General features: G+C 34.3%; 3 protein-coding genes across 5 annotated transcripts; 2 read left to right on the forward strand and 1 right to left on the reverse strand.

Moving 5' to 3' along the window:
• Positions 1 to 319: 319 nt before the first annotated feature.
• On the reverse strand, positions 320 to 13,499 carry LOC124406204 (stimulator of interferon genes protein). 3 transcript variants are annotated; one of them, XM_046881557.1, is made up of 10 exons: positions 6,444 to 6,585; positions 5,872 to 5,983; positions 5,655 to 5,711; positions 5,358 to 5,548; positions 4,754 to 4,864; positions 4,475 to 4,607; positions 3,201 to 3,343; positions 1,849 to 2,029; positions 1,603 to 1,716; positions 320 to 1,418 (listed from the first exon to the last, which is right to left on the reverse strand). In XM_046881557.1, exons 1-10 carry the CDS (start codon positions 6,474 to 6,476, stop codon positions 1,324 to 1,326), a joined length of 1,170 nt encoding a protein of 389 aa, XP_046737513.1. In that variant the 5' UTR covers positions 6,477 to 6,585; the 3' UTR covers positions 320 to 1,323. The 3 variants fall into 3 exon arrangements, with proteins under 3 accessions (XP_046737513.1, XP_046737516.1, XP_046737514.1); XM_046881560.1 differs by lacking the exons at positions 5,872 to 5,983; positions 6,444 to 6,585 and adding an exon at positions 13,493 to 13,499; XM_046881558.1 differs by lacking the exon at positions 5,655 to 5,711.
• A 299-nt stretch (positions 13,500 to 13,798) lies between these two features.
• LOC124406205 (18S rRNA aminocarboxypropyltransferase) lies at positions 13,799 to 15,543 on the forward strand. Its single transcript, XM_046881561.1, has 4 exons — positions 13,799 to 13,982; positions 14,048 to 14,211; positions 14,445 to 14,832; positions 14,957 to 15,543. Exons 1-4 carry the CDS (start codon positions 13,853 to 13,855, stop codon positions 15,052 to 15,054), a joined length of 780 nt encoding a protein of 259 aa, XP_046737517.1. The 5' UTR covers positions 13,799 to 13,852; the 3' UTR covers positions 15,055 to 15,543.
• A 521-nt stretch (positions 15,544 to 16,064) lies between these two features.
• LOC124406206 (15-hydroxyprostaglandin dehydrogenase [NAD(+)]-like) lies at positions 16,065 to 21,093 on the forward strand. Its single transcript, XM_046881562.1, has 7 exons — positions 16,065 to 16,601; positions 18,159 to 18,298; positions 19,253 to 19,376; positions 19,494 to 19,600; positions 19,822 to 19,995; positions 20,092 to 20,246; positions 20,436 to 21,093. Exons 2-7 carry the CDS (start codon positions 18,206 to 18,208, stop codon positions 20,548 to 20,550), a joined length of 768 nt encoding a protein of 255 aa, XP_046737518.1. The 5' UTR covers positions 16,065 to 16,601; positions 18,159 to 18,205; the 3' UTR covers positions 20,551 to 21,093.
• Positions 21,094 to 21,436: the final 343 nt, after the last annotated feature.

A 21,436-nucleotide genomic window follows, 5' to 3' on the forward strand; every position in this document is an offset into this window, starting at 1 on the left:
CACGATATCGAGGAAGACATCATTTTCTATAACATTTATCTGACGGATCCAAACTGTGAGATGTATAAAGAGTCGTTCAAATGTTATTTTACACCAAACAAGATAAAAGCTAAATCATACCTGAGAATTCAGTTCACAAAGTTACATGCACATACAGGTGTGAAGAAACGAATCAGGTTTTATTTCCTCTTGATTTAAGTTCAACCAATTGAAGGACTCTTTTCCGCTGTTGACCTGATTTGTATGTTATACTACGCTATCGTATATATTTTCAGCACAATTTATTGATAGAAACAATTATTTTCAACAATTCTTTGTGGATTGAAATTACGGTAATCTCTCAAGAACAGTATTTTATGTGGCTGGATGCGTATCTGTGAGAATAATCCAGATTTATGTTAGTTGTTCGGGATGAAACGATTTTTCTCACGAATGTCTTCTTTCTACTGTCGAAATTACAGTACAAACTTAACGGTAAGTAGATTAATTTTCAGATCCTTGTAATTAGTTTCCGCTTCGCCACTGTAAGGCTGAACTTAAATCAAAGTTTGACAGTACGTAGAGCTTGAAAAAGAAATATAAAAAAAGATACAACATCGAATATTATATTATATATTACATCACATTGGACACACAGTGCCATTGAAACACAGTCAATCTTTAAAACAGACCAAATAGGCCTACTTTCGAACGCATAACACGATGTAATGGACGTAAATATCGCTTACAAATAAGTGCAGAGTCAATCTGGCACGAAGTCAAATCACAGTTAATTAAAATTTTTGAATTTTACACTCAGCTATCATCATCATTTAATTTTACAAAACTGTCAAAGCTCAGCATGTCATGATTTAACCGTCTCGGTACTGGTTAGGCATAATAGTACTCTTAATAATTTGATATATTGATTTTCATAATTAACAAAAAAAAATTTTTTGGAATAGTTAATGGTTTTAAAAAATTTAGGAATAAGGAGTAAAAAATACTTAGATAAATCTATCACAAATGTATAACACGATTAAAAACTTCTCAAAACTCGATTACGATTAGACTAAAATTCTCAACACTTTTGTTTCAAGTAAGTATTTTAATCTCAAACTTTAAGCCGCATTGAAAGAAGCTTTTTATAGAATGGATATACCTTATGTATATATGCATGCTTTTTGGCATCTTTTGTATTATCACATTTTGTTTACCAGCAACCTAACGGTTAATGTGCCAGTGTCAGGTCTCCTAGAAACTTGTCAAGAGTTCTTTCACAATAGTATTATCATATGACAAAATTCTACCGTAAAACAACATTAGGCATTCTTTACTTTCTTTTTACTCTCCGTAATCTAAAGCTAGGGTAGTCTGTTCTCCGATTTTCTCAAGCAGGATCTCTGCAATGTTCACTTTTTTGCCATCACAATCATAATCTGTAATGAGATTCAGTTTATTATCAACTATCTTTTTTTGGTAACCAATATTGTGTAAGAATCTGGAGTTACAATTAAGATTGGTCAAATCACATGCAATTTATGAATGTCATTTAGGGACACGTACACGTTATGTTAGATTTGAAGTGAATAGCGCATTTGCTAACCAAATAAAAATTCTTACCTTCGTAATAAATCAATTCGCACAAATCGCGGCATTCCGGTTTACTTTTGATGATGTGCCGCAGGGTTCTGTAGAAAGATCCCGCGATTTCTTTCTTGAATTCCTTGTAAGAGGCTATACCAAAAGTCAACACATATACTTTGCTATGCAGCAATATGAGAAAAAATTTACAGAAAACAATCTGTGTCGTTTTAGGCATTGGAATAAACTTCTAATTCAATGGTTTTGAAGTTAGACATAACTTACACGAATCCTTATCAGAATGTTCCAGAACTTCGTAAAACGTCAGCAAAGGAGTTGCACCTTCAGTTATTACGTACACCTTACTGTTGTTTTTTCTTTGTCCGCTTGGATGGATCTTGTAGACAGTATTGTGATACGTGCGATGAACTACACCGGCTCGCGTTCTAACAACCGATTCGAGTTTCTGGAATCGCATCAATACATGTCAGTCATACATTGGCAGAATAGTATTAAGATATCCTTATAGTACAAGAGCCCACGATCAAGTTTTTTGTCTCATCGCAACAAAGATGAAACCATATAGAATCGATAGTTTAGATAACTTTGAGCCCAAAAATGCGGTTTTCTGAAATTTTCTGTTTTGTGTCTGGCCTGAGCGCATTTTCAAATATGTCATACAATGTAGCTGGCTCGTATCGTAGAAAAAAGTCTGATTTACGAAATGTAGTTAGATGATAGCCCTGAGATACCGAGAATACGGGTTTCAGACAAAAATTGCCTGTCCAGAAAACCATTTCCAGAAAGAAAAAAAAAATCAAACAAAAAAATATATATGCGATAGCATCTGAAAATCATTTTTGTAAGTAAATTTGAGTTAATTCATGCGAAATTATTAATTTTCAGAAAAAGATCTATTTGCCGGATATTTCGAGAGCATTTAAAAAATGTGATAAAATTTTACCGGTTGATACTATCACAAAACGTCTGAAAATTTCGAAATGATAAAATGAGTTGTCCAGATGTCGAATAAACCGATATCAGACAAATTGAGTATTGTACGGACTCTATCAGAGTATTATAGGCAAGATTGAAAATGTCTGAAAACAGTATTTTGGTAATCTTGGTAGCCACACAAAATATTTGAAACAAATTTGAAGTTAATTGCTATGACACGACTCGGCTAAATTTTATAACGTTTTTGAAAATGCGCGCGGGTCAAACGCAAGACGCAAAATTAATAATAAAATAACAAAATCTATATTTTCGATATCAGACATATCGTGATAATCTGATCTGGCTTTTTTTTTAAATAGCAGTAATCACCCCCTACGACCTTGCAGGATTTCTAGAGATTAATACTTTTGTAGTCGGGTCTACTGTCATCTAAACTACCGATTCTATATGGTTTTATCCTTGCTGCGACGAGACACGGTTTTGGTCATGTGAAGACAATAGAATTTCAATCAATATTGTCTGCATGTGACGAATTTTATCAAATATTTCCACGCTTTATCAGCTACGTTCGATAAACGCAAGGATATGAAACCCTGTCAAATGCTACTAGTCTTTATCTTCACAGCATCCTGTTTTGGTATATTATGTCAAATTAAAAAAGTTTCAACTTTCATGAATACCTTAGCACTTTCCATCCAGTAGTAGCTAGCTTCTTCAAGATTTGGAGGAATGTGAAGCGAGGTAGGAATTAAAATGAAAAGTTTTTTCACTGGTACCTCTACTCCATTAATACTTTCGTATACCTTAATGTTCTCATATAAGCCTGTTGACAAATTTGAAATTGGATAAATTATTATCGGATTGAGAAAACCGTAACATTTCAGTCTGGTAACAACCAAGCCGTTAGAAAAAGTCTTTAAACGAATTTTCATCCTAGGCAAATAGCGATGCACGAGATTTGGTTATTTTTAGAAGTTGACTAGTGGATGCTACGTTGAAGCAAACAAAATTCAAAACACCAAACCATAAGTTAAAGATATCGGGGTATATATCTGTTTTGAAAGTCGTAAAATGTAGAAAAGTTTATTGGATTAGGTTTAAGAGGCTATACCAGTGTAACCCATGAAAAATTAGGCGATTTTCAGGAATTTTTTTAAAAGAAAGTACTCGATAGAATGTTTTGTATTTTTCTGGAAATAATAAAGTATATTTTCAGGTATATTTTAAGATTTTTTTTTTTTTAAATATTGACAAATAACGGAGTTATGTGCTGTCTTTGGAGGTACCAAAAAAAAAAGTTCCCCAACTGCTGACATGATTCCGGCCAATTGAGCAGCCGAAAAAATTCAAAAAGGTCATTGAAGTTGAAGGTATTTCCTATACAATGACCTAAGATTTTTTAAAAATATCAAAAATTAACAAAATGACGTAGTTCTGAAAAAAGTGTCGTGTTTTAGAGTAAGAAAATGGCCGTTTTTTTAATGTCAAATTGACAATTTTCAACCAATCAAAAAGATCGTACGTCATTGTTTAGTAAATATACTAAAAAATACTCAGTTTCATTTTGAAGTCGATCGATCAATTTCTCTTTGAGTTATGATGTCAGCAATTTTGAAAAATGTCGTTTCGACAAAAACGCGTTTAAAATAGGCAAGTGAAGCGGCTTATACCTGCGAGCGGTCGCTCTTTAGAACGCTGTCATTCAAAAACTATTCAAGATACGACCTTGCCGCTTTCACAGGATATTTTTGAAGATATAAACTATCGAATAAGCCAAAAAAAAAGTCGATATTTTGAAAGTGTCATACTGGTAAGGCCCCTTAAGTGAATCCTGAAAATATGTCCAAGTGATGAAAAAAAAAAAAAATATATATATATGGAGAAAACGGGCTTACTAACAGTCTTGTTTTGAAATCAGGGTACGTTTGATTCAATATAACTAGGTATTTTTGACCTTTGCTTTCATCCCCAACTGAAGGAAGAACAATGTTCAAATATCCATAGAAGTAGCTGTATGCCATACTGCTTCCATAATCCAAACCTTTCATTTGTGAAAGTTTCAAAGTTGTATCTAGTCTGCTTTCGTCCTGGAATGAGGCATAAAGGATGATTGAAATTTTGAAGAGATATTAATTCATATGACATACATCTGCAGTGAAAAGATGTGAAAATATGGTCATCGAATTTCTACCAAAAGTCGTAATTTCTGATGCACTATTTCTGAAATACTTACAATATTAACCAGGCGTAGTATGATCAGAGTGGAAAGCAATGAGCAGATGTACGCTTCTGGACCGTAGCTCCAAAGATAATTGAACGGATTTTTGACTTCCATTCTCATAGCCTAGAAAATTTAATGGAGAATAGAGAGAACTGTTGAAATCTTAGACAACTGTTTGAATCATTTTTAAAAATCCCAGCGCTCTACCGTTTATCAGACTTAATTTACTGTTGAAATCATTCTTCTAATATAATGAAATGAACGGTACATTTTCAGGTCTTTATATCATTGCAATGCTGAGATAAAAGTACACGAAAGTCATATTTCCAAAGGAAGTTTAGCAGTCAATTACTGTAACATAACTAAACTCTGATAAAAAAAAGTAGGACATGAAACAAAACTCCATTTACAAACCAGAACAGTAAGTTAGTAATAATTCGAGCATGTTGAAAGTATGTTCAATAAGGAACAAACACAAAAAGCTAGCTCAGACTCATATTTAACTCTATACTCTGTAGCCTTAACTTATTTTTTAGACAATGTATATTGTTCTGAATTTGAAAAAGAAATTTAAACTAAATCATCTATTATCCATTACTCTAATATTGCTACGTACAATCAAACACGAGATGCACACAGCGATGATAATTATACATAATGTGTTGTATTCCAGGGCAACTGCGAAGACTTTTGAGATTTTGTCACCGTATCTTGCATGAACATGACGTAACTCTTCGAAGAGGTTCGCGATTCTTATCAAGAAATTGCACAGTGAGATCAAGAGTATGTTGCTCGAGGTGCAGTAAACTTGAAAAAATAAATATTGGATTATAATCTGAATCCATAAGTTACACAGAGTTACCAAAAAATTCTCGCTATATCAAATTATACCAACATTACATCTTATACTGACCACAGTATTTAATGCACTCATTTAAATCTCGGTTCCTCGATGCAAAGTAAGCACACACTGAAAAAAAAGAACATCAGTAGTAATGAAGAATCATGTGAATTAATGTATATAATTAAATAGATTTGTGTAATTAAATATCAAAGAAATTATACTATGTAGAAGTAATTGTTAATGAAGAGCTTAAGTTCTCATTTTAACATTATAAATTTCCACTTACACGCGATAAATAGAATGATAAATAGAATCTGTGTAATCAGAGCAGCATTACCACGATCTCCAGGTATGTTTTTAGGATACAAAAGCCCTCCTCCTCTTAATTCCTTGACTACCTAGTGATGGAAAATACGCAAATGAACATTTTTATTTGCTTCAGGCAAAATTTTTTTCCCTACCGAAACTTGAAAAAATGCTACGTCTCACTAGACTTACTATTTCGAAATTTCTAGTCTATCAATTTCACTAAAAACAGAAAGATCTACTATAGAATGACAGAAAAGTAATGAATGTGAATAAAAATATTTGCGATAAAAATAATAATCAAGAGAGTTTACCAGAAATCTCAATACAATGGAATGAGATATATAATAAAGTTCTTTTGTTTTTAATAATGGGTCTCAAATAATATTTTTTGCTTTTCTAATTTTTACATCTATAAAAACACTGTGATTGCAACAAATTCTCTCGCAACTAATTCGCATGTCTAAATTTGCGGGAATTTCTTAAAACAATTCTATTTGAATTACCAAAATGAAAACTGGTCACTTGTTAACAACACTGAATTCAACTTGCCTGTAGTTCGTTACGATCAATCGCATTCGCCATTTCTTATTGTAAAAAGCAAATGGAACAGCTCTATTTTTCCTCGCTGGTTCATTCAGAGCAGCGCTGATTAACTGCCCTTACTACGTGGTGCTGAAAGAACGTCCAGAAGTTGACTTCGTATTTTCAGGGGCTTCCTTTTGTAACTGAACCCGCAGTAATTGTTCACGGAGATTCGTAGGTTCAGTTCCTGCTAGTAGAGATCAGTGAGAGCTCCTTGTCGCAGATTTTGCTCACACAATCATTACTACTTTGTTTTGCATATCAGCATCTGCCATTAGCTTTGCACGTGTGCATGTGCTTGTGATTTACTAAAATAGCCTGTAATCAGATGAATACATATATTGAAGACAACTGAGATCGAATTTTTTCAATCCGTCGGTAACCCTCATTGGACTAAAACAAAAGACGTGACGGTTTAGATGGGCATTATTGATCGGACAATCATGATCACATAATCTGTAAACATTCGATGTGCAAAAGTCATACTAATCAGAAGCTGTTTATTACATTCAATTCAAGTTACTCATACGCACTGTCAAAAAGTTAGCGTAACATCCGACCGCCCAACCACAATTTTTTCTTTTTCTCTTTCATAACCTAACTAACAGCACCTAACACTGTATATGCTTTAAGATCTAACTTCAGTACGAGAATCTTGCGACTAACCTAAAAGTTACTAGATATTACCTAGTTATACACATCTAACTACTTTTCAGTAATTGAAGGGATATACCTTAGAGCATGCATATGGATATACTTACCTCAAAGGTAGTGAGATCCTCCTACAGAATCTTAGTAATACTACAGCTGTTGTTTGAACCGTTAAAAGTATTATTTACCATTAATCAAGTCTACGAGAAACCCCTAGAGTAAAACTGTCCAGAGAGTAAAGACTAAACGCCGTATTATAGGCAGTCATGTCTAACACGGAGTAGTTCCGTCGGTAATGATACCGCAGACACAACCAGCATCTATACTCGACTGTATTACGCTTGCATCCAATACTTATATCCAATGCTTACATAAACCTGCAATATACACAATGGGTACATATGTACGCATTTCTTTTACAATATCAGAATATCAATACTCAGATATTATCAATTTATATCTCAATATCTCAAAGTATCTAAACCAAAACATTCTTGTTAAATGTTAAAATTATTATCTTACTTGCGTTATTACTAATATTATTATATTTGAATTATTACGCTTATTCCCATATTAAAGAAATACCATGAGCTAAAAACCTAAACTGATAGAACAATTTTGATTCCAAATAATATTACAAGCTTATACTGCGTGTGAATCTAGTTTATGCCATTTCGCACCACCGTCAACCTAAAGCTAGGTGACGCAAGCGAAATTCTCAGAATCAGTACGCTGCACTGGCAACGTTGCGGAGCTTTGAGGGATATATTCAATCGTAGATGAAAAAGCCCATCGGCCGATGTTACTTTACCTTCAATGTTAAATGTTAAATATTACAAATAAACCCTGAAGGTGAAGCAACCCCGCAAACGTTACTATACATAATTATACGCAACACACCCCCAAACACCTGTTCAATCTTGCACACTTGTGCGCTTATTTTACACAATTATTAAATTCAGGTAATCATTATATACAATATATCAACCACTCAGCTATTGCTTATCTAATATTAAGGACATTTTTAACTGTAAAATAATTCCGAGTCCTTACATGAAGCCACCAGCGGAAACATCAAAAATTCAAAATTATTAAATATTATAAAACCGAACAAAGAGAGCTTTGGTGGCCAGCTAGAAGCTAGCCGGACTACGGGAAGCAAACCATATAAGGTAACAACCAAGACGCTAATTAGGTCACCTTGATCGGAACCAATCATTGTCCAGCTACCCCCCAAAATTTTCACTGGTGACTCAATGTGATAAATCTGTCACCCAAAATTGTACAGGAACATAGGAGATTGAGCCCTATATAAACGGGTGCAGATTTGACTCGGAGAGCATTATTTTAACTAAATTTGTAACTGTTACCCTGTCGCTCTGCCCGAGAGCACTATTTTTTATAAGTTAGTAAGTGTTATCCTGTCGCTCCGCCTGAGAGCATTATTTCAAATAAGTTTATCGCTGTTATTTTGAGCATTTTTGTACTTTTAACTAAAAACGTGATTATTAAACATTCGAGTGCATTAAAAATCAAAACCGTCATTTTAAATTAATCCAACTATCTGGTCCTTCGCCACTCCACGAAGCTAGCTGTTGTGCAGTTCCCATCAAGTTCGAACAACAAAGGTAAGTTGACTTCTAAATTACCATTATAACGTATCCCTTCAAATCATCAATCCAATTACGCGAATTTATCGACGTCGTCTATTTCACTTCAGTGATTAATCGATATTGACAACCCAGAACTACTGATTGTATGTATGTATGTGTAGTACGTCCCAGTTCATTTTCGCGACTCAATTTCGAGTCTAACTCTTAGTTGTTCGGAATTGACCGTTAGGACGTCACATTAGGCTCATGTAGCATGTAACTGTTCAATGAAAAAAAAATTGCAACGTTCAGGCCATTGAACTAAAATGTAACTAGGACGTAGCAGAGTTCAGTGTAATAATCATTGCCATTTCTCGCCGTATCCGGCAAAGTATGTCCCCAAAAGACTACAGGCATTGACTGAGGATATCAGTCAACGCTACAGGAGACTTGAGCGGGGCAATAAGGCAAGGGATGGATTAGTGACCATCATTATGCGGCTGCAGATGTCTTAAGATATTCAATAGAAATACGTGCATTCGCACGGGGGACAAGGCAAAAACCTGCAGAAAACCTTGCCCAGGTTTAGCCGGACAGAGTTCAAAGCTCAACCCGGGATCAAATCAGGAAAACCCAATTTTCTCGAAAAGTGAATTTTTAGACTATGTGTGTGGGGTGATTTGACGGATATATCTTAAAAGTTTTATCGATGTTTCAACACTGCTTCAAATTGAGAAAAATACACGTTTGTCCAGTAAAACACTTACGCGCGTGAGAGCCCTATCTGTTGTAAACAGTTTTATCACATATAAAAATGGATCCCAATATCTTCGCCTGAAGTTTACTTATAATATAAACAATGCAATGACGTTCGTTCACCATGTGAAAAATTACACAATTGCCATAAACTTATTGCTACTTTCAAATAAAGATTTAGCGGCATTTCAGTTAACGGAATGGGTGAACGTTAAACCTGTGAAAACAATACGATAATGTCACGTGTGTAGGTATCAAGTTTGAGTAATTTGTCTTCGATCGAAAAATCTGAATAAATCTCAATAATGCTCACAAAGTCGACATCAGCACGAAAATTGACGTATTTCAGCGAAGCCCGAAATATTTTCTCTCGATATGAAGCAGCGTTTTAGCATCGATGAAACTGTAGGATATATTCATCATATCATCCCACATACTGTGTAAAATTTTCAAGAAAAAATCACTTTTTGAGAAAATTATGTTTCGCTCATTTTCAAAAAATGAACGTCAATTTCCGAAGATCTTAATATTTATCTACATTTTTCGAAAGAATGCAAAAAACCCTAAAAAATGAGACCAAGATCAAGTAGTTGCGGCGATTCGTTCCAAAGATGCAGGGTTTTTAAGAAAAAACATGATCATTTTTCAAGAATTTCCGCAGCGCGAGATTAAACGTTCAAAACGGCCGTAACTTCGTAGTAGGTTTTTTTTCAAAAAACAAAAAAAATACAGGTCACTTTGTTTTCATTCGAAAACAACATATTTCAATTTGAAAAAATTTTGTGACATTAGGATTTTGTGCCTGCCCGATTTGAAATGGATTCGGTCAATAACATTATAACGATATAAATAATTTGTAAAAAAAACAAAACTGATAAATTGTATGCTTTCTTAGAAGAAAAATAAACATCGCAACATTCACAGATTATGTTATATTAATAGCAGGATTCAACTCACTAAAATTATATGAAAAATAGTTCCTAGTCTTCAAAATAGTAAAATTAAGTGAACAAGTTTCAGAGGGAGTTAAAATTTGACGAAATCTTCCTGTATGATTTGGTACAGAAGCTTTATTCTGTGGAACAAAATTTCAAATTGCAAATAAAAATAGAATGAGATGTAACCCCACGCTAAATCCAACGGCATAATTTATAAAAAATGCAAGGTTTTTTTATGAGTATTAAGAAAAAATGTCCAAACTCTCGAAGTCTTTACGTTTGAACTTTAAATAAAAAAATTATACCGCAATTGATGATAATCACGTTTATTGTATTTTTTTTCTTAAAGCATCTTTAAAAACAAAGATTAAAAAAAAAATTAGAAAATACCTCATTTGATCAATTTTTCAAGAAATTGTGAATTGAAAAAAAAAAAAAAAAAAAAATCACTTCTCAAGAACACATGAACGAAAAAAAATCCTGAAATTCCCTCTCATTAGATGTAATCACCCATAAAAATTTTGATGGAATCGAAAATTCGAATTAATCTTCCCGTGCGTTTTGACGAAGAATGCCCTATGTATAAATATACAAATAATCGTACTTAGCGCTCGCAGAAGTTGGGTTTGCAACCATCAGTCGTCACCATGTACACATGTCACTATTATTTCGCCATGCTACGATCAGTTTTTTGATTGGCTCTTCGCGAGCCCGTAGATTGGACCGTGATTCGTGTTGCCTTGACGAATAGAAATTCGTACCTTAAGTCCCGGGAAAGGAATTTAAATTGACATTCCAATAATTGTTGGACTATGTTAACTGAAGATATATACTTCACACAACGTAGACTACGAGGTTTAATTGAACAAACTAACAGATAACTGTTTTATTCGGAAAAAATGTATCCGCGTTATAACACAGTACAGAATAAAACTTTGTAACAAAACAAAGTTATCCTAGAGGTGAAAAGAAACTTAGAGCGAACTCATAATTATTCGGAGTCAGAGACGAAACTGATTCCTTTGTCCTCCTGGAAGCAGGGGATGGGAGTCCCAGTTTCTCTCCCCACTCTGGAGATTGGAGTCGCTCCGGCCCTCCTTTTTTTCTACACGTACATACTCTTTCTATTTCTCTCTCTCGTTGTACTCTCTTATTTCTCTACTATAATACTATTCCTACTCTGTCTCTTTCCACTCTCTGTCTCTTTCGTTTTCGAAACGAAATCGCGTGAGGCCAGTTTATCGTATGAGAATGTGTAGTCAAACAATTATTTAAGGGAATAATCTATGTAAGGAAAGCCGATGGTCTACTCCCAATTACCATTTGTACAGTTGACGATCTAAATTTGTTACAACGACTGCCATCTCCTACGACAAGTTGTAATTTTCCTCTGGTGCCGTCGACGGTGGTACAGTGTGTACAGCGTGCAAAGACGAAATTAAGAGATACTCAATGTAACACGATTTTCCCGCAAACACATGAAACCACTCAGAAGGATGCGCGTCTGCAATTTATAACCCGAGGATAGATGCCAGAATACCCTGTCTTTGTGTGCAAGATAAGCTGATCCTTGGGACTCTCAGTCCGTCACAAAGAAAAAGATTCTTTATTTTTCCGTTCTTCTTTATTCATGACTGTATTTCGTAAAGAGTAAAAAATTCATGTACATGTTTGCGAAACTAAGATCAATGAAAAAGAACTCCCTACCCTTGTGAGATTAACGGCATGCATGATATGACGGCGTACTGACTTTGAGTTCAAGTGTTTCGCAGCTTAAGGCTTTGGAATTTGGTTCAATTTATGCGCAAAAAAGAACTTGAAGCAAGAAGGTCCAATTTACAACGCCAAAGCCAGTAGCAAAGGGACGGAGCAGCTGACTATGTATATAGAATTGCATTCCATTCAAAAGTAATTTGTCTTAGGCTATTTTTACGGCTATGTATTATATATATTTTTATATATTCAACACTCTTAGATACATTTCTGAGGAATTCCAAACCAATTAATGGACATACGTGTAACCTTCACCATTGGCGATTGTTTTTATGTTTGAGTATGGGGTAGCAAGCACAAAAAAAAACACCTCTCACCGGGACTCAGATTTTTTGGGCCACGGGTTTGATTTTTACTGCTCCCAAAAACACGAAAACCCAATTTTCGAATGAATAGCCCCAATCGATTGGCTTCAAGTTTTTCTCACGAGTTCTTTATTAAATAACGAAAATTTCACGACCAAGATGGAAGTGGGCTTTTGGTTTAGAAGATACAGTTTGAAACAAGCAATTAAATGATGAAAAATTGAATTGAATATAAATTTGAGCAATATAAATTGACATTTTATATGTTTTTTCGTAATTTTCAATAATAATAATACATACATACATTAATTCAAGAAAATTATATAGAGTTGGGACAATCGTATAAAAAATTATAAACGAAAGCAAAAATGGTAATGGAAAATCATTTGGTGAGTTGGCGTGGAATACCTCATATATTCCCCAGCAATTTGATACCTTACCCTTTCATGCACGCTTGGGTTTCTTTTAGGGCCTGCCCTCAAACACTAAACTGTATATCATAAATCTATAGGTACTCACGTTCTTGAGCCGTTCTCTTTCTATAAACATTCAGCTCATTCGCTATACTCATAAACGTAGCTAAAAGAAATCCCGATACTACATATATATACGTGTGCATATTTTAATGCAAATGTGTAATATTATAATATTATACTCATAAACGTAGCTAAAAGAAATCCCGATACTACATATATATACGTGTGCATATTTTAATGCAAATGTGTAATATTAGGGATTTATTTTAGCTTGGTTTATCAGTATTATTGAATGGTGCATATTTTAATACAAATGTGTAATATTAGGGATTTATTTTAGCTAGGTTTATGAGTATAATCGAATGGGCTCTCTGTTTATAGAAAGAGAACGGCTTGAGAACGTGAGACCTATATGTATATTTGGGACTGAAACGCAGGAACAGATTTATATTCATTCGTCATCAGAACAAATTTTCATCCCTCAGTCAACGTTTTCGTACCCTCAAACTCATATCCGAACGCCACACATACATAAGTACAATATATTTCGTATACTTGTACATTTAATACTACTTAAAAGTAATTGTCCATTCATTGTAGGCAGAGGAAATGTATTGCATTGCGAATATTGCCTTTTCCGTTATCCATCGCGTTTCCATCGATGCGTAGTATTTTTGAATTGCGCGGTTGAATAATATTCTCGATCGTCTAATGACGTCACTACGACGGACGGCCATAATCATAGCCAAAACAAAACCGAAACGATTCTCCGTGCTCACCGCTGATCACTGGAACCAGTATTACATCGTAGAGCAAACTCATTATCAGTGAATAATCTAACGAAGTATAAATCCTCAGAATAATCGTATCCGTATCAGGCGTAAAATGTCGTCGCGTAGCAAAAAAAATAAAGGGAAAATCGTAGATCGACGAAAACGACGTTCGGTTGGAAAGGAGGAAAAATATCGGCAAGAAGGCGACAAATCAGATCCGTCGGACTCTGAAGATGTTGGAGGTTAGAAACGGCTACTTGATATATGCTATTTATTGCCGCGATATACTCAGCTTTAACTTTCGCAGCTGAAGAGGCATTCAAAGTTTCGTTCCCGGTCGCGATGTGGGATCTCGAACATTGCGACCCGAAGAAATGTTCCGGCCGAAAACTTTCCAGGCACGGTCTCGTACAAACTTTGAGGTTAGGAGCCAGATTTCCTGGTCTGGTTTTGACCCCAGTTGGTAAGAAGGTATTTTCATCTTCTCATTATATTCTTACACGAGATTACTTCTTTTTCAAGATCTCGCTCGTGTACTAGCTAATGTGGTGAAAACCCAACAAACCAAAAAATGTTTATCGATGCTCTGGAAAAATTCACTAAACTTCTTACTGTTATTATGAGCAAAATATTATTGTCAAAATCTGTAAATTGAAATTTTGCTGGGAAATTGCAAGCTAGAGATTGAAACCTCTTTGTTGCAGTGTGTAAGCCCGTTGGATAAAAATATTGTTGGTGAACACGGATGTGCAGTCGTTGACTGCAGCTGGGCAAGATTAGATGATACACCATTTGCAAGAATGCGAACTCCGTATCCTCGGCTGCTGCCTTTTCTGGTCGCAGCTAATCCCATAAATTACGGAAAGCCATGTCAACTAAGCTGCGTTGAAGCGATAGCAGCGACATTAATTATAACTGGATTTCCCGAGGAAGCTGCTTATTACCTTGGGAAATTTTCCTGGGGTCATTCTTTCATGGAATTAAATTCTGAACTGTTGGAAAAATATGCGCTTTGCGCAGACAGTGAAGAAGTTATAACAGTTCAAAATAAATTCTTGGCCGATGCTAGGACAGAGAAATCTCAAAGGAGCTGTAAGTTCTTGCGTAAGCAACTATACAATTCAATTTTCACATAATCCTTGTCAAGAAATACTTGAATCACGGATTATACCATACATATTTATTGTTAGCTAAAATTAGTTCTACCCAATTTCAGCTGAACCAGATCTTCCACATTATGATAGTGAATCCGAAGAGGAAACAGAAACTCCCGAATCGGTTGCAGAGAAAATTTTAGTTGCAGAAGAAAAGTAATAGGCATTACAGGTTTGCCATTTTATCTGAGGATGGAATAAATTGGGAAAGGTTAAGAAATTCCATTGTTCAAACTGGGAATTTGCGGGTTTATTTCAACAAAACGATTACTATGTTGCATATTGTTCCAAGTTATGTCAGCCAAGTATTAGGTTTTTTTTTTCATTACCCTTCGTCTAATTTTATCATGAAAAGTTTGGTGAAACTTAAAAAACTATCATTTTTTCTCTATTTGTTACCCTCCGATTTGTGCTAGCAGTAAGTAAAAATCAATTTAATTTATTCAAAATTTTCTGCCTTAATTTATCCATTCGAGCAATTAGTCCTTTCAAAGCAAATGACATAATATGGAATCAGCAAATTTTTATCTTTTATAGAAAAGTTTGCACAATATGTTGGTGGTAAAGACTGGGAAAAAATAGGAAACTTTACGTAAGAAAAATAATGGTAGCCTTGGATTAATTATACATAGATCATAAAATTGTAACAGAACTAATCTAGTGTTTTTTCAATACGTTGATCGTACTGAAACATTTTTTATGTACAACAATCGATAGCATATAATAGTGGCTTACGAAAATTTTTGATGTGTATATGGGAATTTATAAATTAAACTGCCTGTGTTGATGAAAGAAATTACTTTGAAAATGAAATAATATATACAACAATTAACGAATTTCGATTTACTTTTATATCTAATGAGGTAATATAGACTATTTATCAGATTTTTATTGTACAGCTCGTTCCTTTATTATTTTCTTATTCCTCGATTTTTCCACTGTTTCTAACAATTCTTTTCTCAGTATTCTCCAATAATAAGGAAATACGAATTAGACAGTGTGCAAGAGAGCAGATAAAACGACTAAAAGAATCAATAGAAAGCAAAGCCAGAGTTTAATAATTCAGAAAGTAACGATTGCACTTATCCCTGAATTATAATCTACAATCGGTTTCAAACTAGACAATGTTTCGCATTATAATTTATGTTGTATGATCATTCGGTAGGTGCCCATCAGAAATGATTTTAATTTCGTCGAGTTCGCATTCTACCTAATTGCCGAAAAAAATTAGCTTGCAAACTTTGAACTCTGGACATGCGCGCTATTATAGCAAAACGTTAGCTTATAGTGCGCACTCTCGGAACTGGGCGAGGCCAAGGGATTGAAATTCAAGTTTTGGACTTTCAGCCACGAAAAGTTGAGGCATTTGAGGGTCGGAGCTCCGTCCATCCGGCGACTGTACGCCTTATTCTATACGCACGTTGAACGCGCATGTAGCTTTAGGATATACCTATAGAAGGGAAAACGCAACACGCTGCACGCAATACCGCGCGAATCAATAGTGTACATACATACAATATCACAGGTATATCCGCACTTTCGACCTTTCGACAACCACACCTCTCGCTTCAACCGGCAATTTTCGCCCAATACTCGTTACGTACTTCTGGAATTCTACTATCTCTGCATCGTATAAATAGATATTTATATAGTTATAAATAGCGCATATAGACTTTAGTACCAGATACGTGCTACGTTTCACAAAAGGTAAATATAAGAGGCTGTACTTGTTTTTATTTCAATAATCTACACCGCTAGTGATTGAATAGTACCGGGAATTTTTTATTATAAATCAAACACATAGGAATTTTCATGTACAGATAATTAATTTCAATGCATTTAGTTGTAATTGGTATGGGATTTTTTAAGATTCCACACAATTCATTCAATACTACACTTATAAACATGCCGCATGAATCTTTCCTACTGTTTGTGCGCTATAATCGTATATGTGGATTGTTGTACGTATTTTAACGATGGTCTTGTGCTTATCACTGCTTTGTATTGATTCAAATGCATTCCATAATTAAGAGCGACGTATAATACAAAATAAACCTATTGATATGCACACACATACAGAAACATGCTTGAATCTTAATTCTGTCTCCCTTTGGCCGAGTGAATCATATGCTTTGAAATATGTATATGCGTACAAGTTGGCTGCACAATTCATGAAAAATGTTATCGGCTGTATATACACACATAAATCCGAATGAAAAGTCTTTTTGTCACACATAAATCCGAATAAAATTTCTTTTTGTTTCCTTCCGGGTTTTTTCCCTGTTTAGCATTGGAAACAAGCCTAATGACTTAAATTTCTTCAGGTTTTATAATGCACAATATAATTCATTCATAATTACTGAAATTGACTTATCGTACATTGTTTGTATGTTGCACAATTCTTTGTGCAAATGCAAAATAATAATAACCGTGGAAGTGAATGAATTTCGTTAAAAAAAGTTGATTCGTTAGTTCCATGTGCTTGGTTTTTCCCCAAGGTATAGGAAAAGACGGAATTTAATTTTTTTCAACTTCATTGACTCAAATAAGCTTTTTCTGGAGTTAAATCTATGTGCTTGTGTATACTGGGACGATACTTTACACCTTTTTCTAACGAACCGAATAGCAAATGTACACGTACAAGTCCATAAAGCCATTTTTTTGGGTTGTAAAATTTGGTTCGAGTGATTCACTTTAGTTTTTCCAGAAATAGAGGAAACCGTGGATAGTCACAAAAAGCGTTTATTAATCTTCGATCTCTTCAATTTTGTGAAATAGATTTATTGTAACAGAGAAACGCAAAAAAAATGATGCGAGAACTAACGGGGTTGAAGTTGGTAACGTTATCGAAACGAAATATTCCCAACAAATCACTATTTTCTCATTTTTACAATAATTTCGAAGGAAATAACAACAAGATTGCAAAATATGAGTATGTTTTGTTTTATTACGGTTTACTGAATGTAAAACGGTTCCAAAATCACGGAATAACGGTTTTTTCTCGGCATGAATCGTTACGATAACGCTGCTAACTTCTTCATGATCAAAAACTATAGACTTTCGGTAAAAAAGACTCCCTATGTAATAATCTGAGGTGTTATTTCAGAGAAAGTATTTTCAAGAACTAAATTTGAATGATTATATTAATATTATTAGCATTTGTTCACGTTTGCAATGTTATCGTTAATAAAGTCTCGTTCGATTCGGTTACCATTTCAATTCAAATATTGACTGTAAATCACGTTATCGATATTTGTTTCACAGATATTTTTAGCGTAAGAAGAATCGCCAAAAAATATATAATAGTAACGATGGAAGTTAAAGGTCGCGTGGCCCTTGTGACCGGGGCAGCTTCCGGTATCGGTAAAGCTTATGCCGAAGAGCTTCTCAATCACGGAGCCAAGGTGAGACCTTCGAAAATTGTCAATTACTGTTATGCGATAGCAATATAAATACTAGATAGTAAAACGTCACCTCTATTGCGAAATCGGTACTTTTTGATGTAGTACAAGTGGCATTCCGCTAAACTGATAACCGAATTATGAATAAAATCGATCGCAAGACTGATTTGAAAACTTACAGAATCCTTTTTGTCCGAAATATGCGTGGAAAAAAAGATGCTACCATTTCTTTCTAGTCTTATGAAATTTTTTTTTTTTGTGCATGCTATTCTCTCAAGATTTCTCTGAATTTTCTTTAACTTGAACAATTTGTTTTAGAATTATTTTTTTGTACTCGATTATATGATAATCTGACTGGACTATTCGCTGCCAAAAATTCCAACAATTACACTAGCGATGAGTACAGATGACATATAAATGAAAAATTCCAAGGGATCGCCGAAATTAGATAATTAAATTATTGCATCGTATTAATGAAAATTGAAAAACTCTTTTTAGTGATTTTTTAGAAAACTAAGGATAATCGCTCTCTGTTTTAATTTATAGGTATTCTAATTCGTTCAAAAAATTTACAATATTGTGTACTTTTAAGCTATTTAGAAGTATTCCAAGTCGTTCTAAGAACCATACTTAAAAATAGTCGAGAAAAATTAAGAGTAATTTTTGAGGTGATCTTTAAAAGATTCTGGCTACATTTTTTTTTGTTACGAATATTAGCTTTGAAGTTTTTGAACTCATGATCGTAACGACTCCCGGACGCATAAATCTAATATTATACAATTTGAAAATAACCCCCTTGGTAAAAAATTAACTAATTTCAAACTCTGGATTTTATAAATTCTTACAATTATTCATATAAAAAACATGACTATTGCATGTACAAAAATTCAGCTGTACAGAGTTTGGAAAGATTTTCGAATCTTATTGTTAGACATTTTTTCATGAATTGCTTCGTAGGTATCGATATGCGACATCAACGTCGAGGATGGCGAGAAGTTGGTTGAGGGTCTAGCTGCACGACATGGAAAAGACCGTGTAATATTTTGTTCATGCGACGTAACTGATTATCCACAATTTGAAGGCAAGTCAATATTGAAATGAATATATATTTGATAAAAAGAATTTAATATTTTATCTGAAACGTGTATTCTATTGTTTACTCTAGTAGCTTGCAGAATAACTCAAACTTTGCTTTCAGAATCTTTTCGTACCACGATTGCTACTTTTGGGCGACTCGACATAGTCATAAACAATGCAGGGATTATGAACGATCGGTTTTGGGAACTGGAAGTCGACATCAATCTTGTAAGATTTTGTTCCAAAAACAAGCAATTTTAAAATTAGAAATTTCCAATCTTACAAATCTCTAATTGAATTCCCAATATGTGTAAATTATAAATAAATACATTGAACTCCACGTCCCCTAATATAAAACTAGGATTGATAGATTTTGAGTAAAATGAAAACAATATCAAATGATTCAACGAGCAGCTATGATCCATCTAGTCATTTAAATATGTTTTCAGAATGGTGTGATTCGTGGCACGCTACTCGCTCAACGTTTTCTTGGAACCGACCGCGGTGGAAGAGGGGGCATTGTCGTCAACACAGGAAGCAACGTTGGAATCAATCCTTATGTCAGCGTTCCCATTTATTCGGCTACAAAGACAGCGATCGTTGGCCTTACGAGGGCATATGGAGTAATTTTGACACAAGTTTATTCTATATCGACTAGTTTTAATTTCTGAAAAAGAAAAAACAATTCTCATGGCATTCTTCAATTCAATTCTTTGCAGGATCAGTATCATGTTGGACTGACCGGTATCAAAGTAATGGCGCTGTGCCCTAGTGTGACAGAAACTCATTTGGTACGCGACGTTGGAAAACAGTTATTTTCAACACGTTATGAAGATGCTTGGTGTCGAGATACAGCTGCCACAGTTCCTCAAAAGTGAGTTCGGCTTTCTAAATTTTGATACAACTTTTTTAACAGGCCACAGTTTCAGTAGCATAAAGTTATCGAAAGTTTGCAAATCATGCCACGCATTCTATTCGAAAAATTCTTCACTCTAATTTTGATGTTACCTCTAAACAAAACAGACTTACATTACCATCTATAAGGCACGTTTTTACTTTTCAGAGCGGAACACGTTGCAAAGGCATTAATCCATGTGATAAGCATGGGAAAAAGTGGTAGCATTTGGTATGTGGAAAATGGTCAGCCGCCGTATCAGCTTACGTTTGCTGATCATTAGATCAGATATTATTTGTTACTTACTAAATATCATGGTAACTCATGAACATTAAACATAAGCGCATTCTTAAACAGCATACATTTCACCATTCGAATAATCTAGAAATAAGTATAAACGCTTTGCGAGGGTGACCATGTACAATTTCGAACATGTATCCTCTTACGCTTTGTCGATAATCTTATTCTAATCTTTTTAAATTGTTTATTAGAATTGTTAAGTTTGTTGAAAATTATGTAGTCTTTCACATGGATTACTTTATTTAAATTTCTCGGTTTCGAACATGTCTTGAATGCGAAGCATCGCTTATGTGTGTACAGCATAAATCCACTTCAATCACATTTTATATAAACGTACAAATTATGGTAAAATTAGCAGAAAATATGTTCAATTCTGTCCTTTGATTATAATGGGTATAAAAAATTATGCATCGCACTATCAATAGCAGTACAATACATAATTACAATTTGCCTAATTTAGAGTTTGCAATAATTACTCATTTATAAAAATAGTACTCTACGCTTGTATCATGAGTGGGAAACGAAATTTCTTTGTTTCTGATTAAGAATGTCTTGCTCAAATTGGCCCAAGTATAAAAGATGGAGGCCTCACCGTATATCCAGCGATGATATTTCACGTACATACATACATACACATATTACACATGTATAACATCATGTTTATTTTTTGTATCGCATTCTTTTGTACTTTACTATATTATAATGAAGAAAAAAAACTACAAAGAAAGGGGAGAAAAACGAGAAAAAAAAAGTCATAAAATACAAGTCCATTTTATAGTAATAATAAAAGGCAGAAAAAATCGAATGTAACATTTTGAACGCCAAATTTTCAACTGCCAACCGCAATATGTAACAGAATATCTATCAGT

This window comes from Diprion similis, chromosome 5 (genome assembly GCF_021155765.1).
Source record: "Diprion similis isolate iyDipSimi1 chromosome 5, iyDipSimi1.1, whole genome shotgun sequence".
NCBI classification, from domain to species: Eukaryota; Metazoa; Arthropoda; class Insecta; order Hymenoptera; family Diprionidae; genus Diprion; species Diprion similis.